Source organism: Ooceraea biroi, chromosome 10, assembly GCF_003672135.1.
Source record: "Ooceraea biroi isolate clonal line C1 chromosome 10, Obir_v5.4, whole genome shotgun sequence".
Lineage (NCBI taxonomy): Eukaryota > Metazoa > Arthropoda > Insecta > Hymenoptera > Formicidae > Ooceraea > Ooceraea biroi.
The window spans coordinates 3,253,790-3,258,790 of NC_039515.1; the positions used below are offsets into that span (position 1 = coordinate 3,253,790).

The 5,001-nt window shown below is 38.0% G+C and overlaps 1 protein-coding gene across 1 annotated transcript; it reads left to right on the forward strand.

The window, feature by feature from the left end:
• Positions 1–233: 233 nt before the first annotated feature.
• On the forward strand, positions 234–3,963 carry LOC105278339 (protein yellow). Its single transcript, XM_011337366.2, has 6 exons — positions 234–510; positions 1,442–1,571; positions 1,689–1,851; positions 2,042–2,401; positions 2,698–2,886; positions 2,995–3,963. Exons 1-6 carry the CDS (start codon positions 234–236, stop codon positions 3,172–3,174), a joined length of 1,299 nt encoding a protein of 432 aa, XP_011335668.2. The 3' UTR covers positions 3,175–3,963.
• Positions 3,964–5,001: the final 1,038 nt, after the last annotated feature.

Sequence of the window (5,001 nt, forward strand, 5' to 3'; positions counted from 1 at the left end):
TGAGTCAGTGAGTGAGTGAGTGGTATTTTAACATCTTGTATATATGTATATTAGTATTATATCAATGCTTGATCCGACTGAAATATATCTTCATAATATTAAAAGTGAAAAATATTATACATATAATATTATACACGGATGACGCTAGTTTCTCCATAGAAAAGTCATTATTGCATAATAGTTTTAAAGTCATGAGAAAATATATTTTTCTACAGCGATACCGTGTAGCAAAAATGCAAGATCATCGTGTCTGGAACTGCGCTCTCGTTTCGATCTTCTTGTTAATCAAGCTTGAAAACATTGACGGGATACAAAAATGGAGTATGCAATTCGGACACACTCCGCTTTTGGAAAGATTTACCTGGAAGAAGATGGATTTCGCTTATCCAGATGAACGTAGCAGACAGTTAGCAATGGCGAGCGGCGAATACATACCGGAGAATTCTCTGCCCGTTGGCATCGAGATCTGGAGGAATAAGCTCTTCGTCACGATACCGCGATGGCGCGATGGTGAGTACCAGAAATTGCGTTAGCCCTTAGTTGTGATATCGCCTCGGAATTAATGATCTTACGACATCACGCGATAGATAAGAAAATCGCCTCGCAAAGAACGAGGCGCGACATTTCAAAAGTCAGGAACCGGAAGCAGACGCCGGTATAATGCACGGAGGATCGCCATAGGAGGTACACGCCTCGATTCGCTGTCTGAGCGACTTCCGGCCCGCGACAAAAAGCTCGCCGAAAAACCGCGAGCGCGCTCTCAATGGGAGCATTTCTGTCTTTGTCGACCTACGCCTCCACCTCCTACGGAGCGCGCGTCCTACCAACCCTTTCCTTCTCCTCCCTCTCTGAAACACAGCGACGAACGGGTTTATTCAAGTACCCGCTGCCCTTTATTCATACGATTTTTTTGCATCCTCTATGTTTATTATATACGTTGGCGCGCGCCACCGATTTTTTTTCGCGTTGCACAAAGGCCGGACAATGACGGCGGCACGCTGTGTAAGATCTTTAATGTTCCACCCTTCCATCCTTTCCCTTCACTTCCTTCGGGGATCTCTCCACGAGCTCTCCGTAATTTCGTTCTTCTCTACGTTTCTTACATCTCCCTCTTCCGTCTCCTTCTCTTTTTTCATAATGTCCAGTTCTTGACTGCGCATGGATAATTTGATATATTATAATATTCGTTACATCTTTCAATTAATTTTATATTTTGAGTTTTGTGTCTTACTTATAGTCATTATTAATTCTGAAAATATATATTAACACGTTCATAGCATGACTCACTGATCAGAGTACCATGTGTTAAATATTACACGTTTCTGATGATTGTGATTGAAATTATATTTGGTAAATTACACTTGAATTTATAAATTATATTAATTATGTATTTATTTATTATCTGTATGAATTTTGTATTATTCAGTGTTTAATATTACAGGAATACCATCTACATTGAACTATATACCGTTGGATGCTAATCAAGGTGGATCACCGAAACTGATACCGTATCCAAATTGGGTTCAGAATAGAGCCGGTACTTGTGGTCGCGGGTTAACTACCGTTTATAGGTAATAAATAAAAAAATTTTTATGAATAAAGTAATAGAGATATCGAAAATCTCTTTAGCTAATATTAATAAAACCTGAAAATTTATAATATGATCTTATAATAATGTCTCTCTACAGAATTCATGCAGACGCGTGCAACAGACTCTGGGTGTTGGACACTGGAACAATAGGAATCGGTGAAACGACTGTTCAAGCCTGTCCTTATACCTTGAATGTATTTGACTTAACCACGGATAAGGTGTTGAGGCAATACAGACTCAGACCGGAAGACATCAATCAGGTATACAAGCAGCTCTATCTGCACTTGAATCACACATGTCTCATTTTATTTTCCTAATTTTTTCTAATTATTTCGTTAAGTTAGAAAACACACACACACACACACACACATATATGTGGAATTAGGAAATTAGGAAAATAAAATGATTATATATATATAGATTTCTTAGTGTCGTTGTTTTGTCACTTAGAACACTTTTATCGCCAACATCGCTGTTGATCTGGGAAAAGGCGGCTGCGATGACGCGTTCGCTTACATGTCCGACGAACTCGGCTACGGTCTGATCGTGTACTCGTGGCAGCAAAATACATCCTGGCGAATAGCGCATAGCTACTTCATGCCGGATCCTCTGGCAGGCGACTATAATATCGGAGGCTTGAATTTCCAATGGGGAGAGGAAGGGATTTTCGGGATGAGTCTGTCACCGATATCTGCGGATGGTTATCGAATTCTCTTTTTCCATCCTCTCAGCAGCCATCGGGAATTTGCAGTCTCCACGAGAATCCTGAGAGACCAGCGACTATCGCAAAACAGTTATCATGAGTTCCAGGTATATAAATTATATGTAATGTATTCAGATTTCGTAATGCAGAAAAGTGGCATTATGAAATTATATTGTACAATTTAAATAGATTTTTTTGTTTTATGATTTGTTACAATTATTAGCAATTAAAAGAACTGTTAACAACACTGTTACTTGCTTCACCAGAGTTAGCAAAAAAGATCGAAAGGAAATTAAAATAAGAACATTTTCGATTTTTTTTTTACTACGTCTCGTTGATAAAAGCTGTAATTACAATTTGATTACAACGTGTTTCAGTACAACGTTTGACTTTTATGATATAGGTATTGGCATCGAGAGGACCGCTTTCTCATTGCACTGCATCTGTGATGGATGAAAATGGGCTTCAGTTCTTCAACTTAATCGATCAAAATGCAGTTGGTTGCTGGAACTCCATGTTACCTTACTCACCGATTAATCAAGCAGTCGTTGCCAGACACGATGAAGCTATGATATTTCCAGCAGATATCAAGGTACAGTTTTATACGATATTCACAATGTGATGGACAAAGATATTCATTTATTAAAAACTGCATATAATTTGTAATTTTTATCTTCTTCATATTTTTCATCGCTTCTAGGTGAATCGAGGCTTACTCTGGATTATGTCGGACCGAATGCCAATTTTCTTGTTATCGAATCTAAATTACACAGACGTGAACTTTAGAATACTCACCATGCCGATTCAGGCGGCAATTAGCGGAACAGTCTGCGACAATATGCCATGGAGATTTATAAGCAATCGAATCTGGTGGGATTGACGATTCATAATGTATTAATATAAACATTTAATTAACAAATGTGCAGTATCCTCAATTACATTCGATCTCTATACTTAATAATTGAATTGTCAGCGAGTAGAAAAAGCTAATGAATAAAAATATTTAAATGTTCCTTTCTCCCCTTCTCTTTCTATATTTTTTAAAAAAATAAGTAGTTTCATAGATGTTAAGTATCTGACACAGAAGGTGACTAATCTCGGCTCGTGCGGCGCGAAAATGGCGAATGGATTGGCGTGAATCAGCATCGGCGAGCCCTGCAGGAGCTAAACGGTTCGACCATGTGGCCCATTAGTTTTGGCCCTGGTTTCCAATAATTTGACGGCGATTGGACCGTTCCTGCGGCATGATATACGATCTGATGCTGCTCGCTTCGAAAATTATCTGTTTCACGCCCCCGTCTGTAAAATATGGCCACGCGCCTCGTCTGTTTCCGTAGGGACTACAGAATTGGAACTTCCTCTCTCTCTTCCGGCGACGTGGTGCACGCAGGCTTGTTATATTTCTTGTCCAGCGCAGTTACATTCGAAATAATCAGAATCAATTAAAACGCTTGTCAGCTGAACTCTACTAAAAGCTGTATATTAATGTTTCAATGTTTCAATGTATACATACGCGCATATGACAAGCGAGATATTCCGTCACATTTGATAAATCGTACGTTGCGATCGAAAATATTTTATATTTGCACTTCCAACAAAACTACACTAATGATTTGAAATATTTAAATAATATGATTTATTTGCTACATTGTCATCGTAACATTTTGCGAAAAGATCAAAAATCAATAGTTAACTAACCATGTACCTCGAAGCAATTCAGTTTGAATATTTTACCCAAACGTTTTCCATGCATACTCTCTTATCATATGACATTGAAGTATTTGGCGTTCCCGAATCGCATTAAAACGTACTGTTCTATCTATAAGAGACATAAAATCATTTGCGCGTCATTATTGAAAATCATCAAGATACAAAGTACAGTACCTTATCTTGATACTGTATCAATTAACAAGAATACATGACCACCCTGGCACGCCAAGTACTTCAATGTCGTCATGCGATAAGAAAGTATGCATGGAAAACGTTTGGGTAAAATACTCAAACTGAATTGCTTCGAGGTACATAGTTAGTTAACTACACTGAGAAAAATTTCCATCGGATAAACCGATTAAATAGTGTATCCGATTTTTACTCTTTTGTTCCGATTAAATGATGGATATGTCCGATTACCTTCATCGGATATGTCCGATCATTTTCTTTGTCTTTTATACAATTTAATCAGATATATCCGTTTGTTACTATTTAATTAGATTATCCGATTAGATAGGTCATGATATTTTTCTCAGTGTATTGATTTCATATTTAGTTTTGATCTTTCTAACTAGTTTTTAAAACTTTTTGTTGCGTATTTTTGGCAATGCGCACAGCGGAAATCAGACATCGCTGTGCACCCGTCATCGTAACACTGGCAAGGGCTCTTCAGATCGAAGCAGTATTGCACTGGGGTTTTCTCATATCAACAATCGGCGACTCGGTGACTCGTGACTGTGATGTCCACATTAATTGTAACGAATAAAAAGTTTCTTTAAAACTCTTGTCATTTTTGGACAGCAGGCTTCCTTGCCTCGGGATCTTGAATCAGAATCCTGAAACCCCCTTCCATTTTGCAGAACTTTCAGCCATGTCAGACTGATTTATAACCATGTTTTAATCAGTCTAAGAAAGTTTCATTTCAAAATCGATCAACACTATCACGATGTTCCCTTGTGAGATATTTATATTGTTAGTTGGTATATTGCGAAGAGTT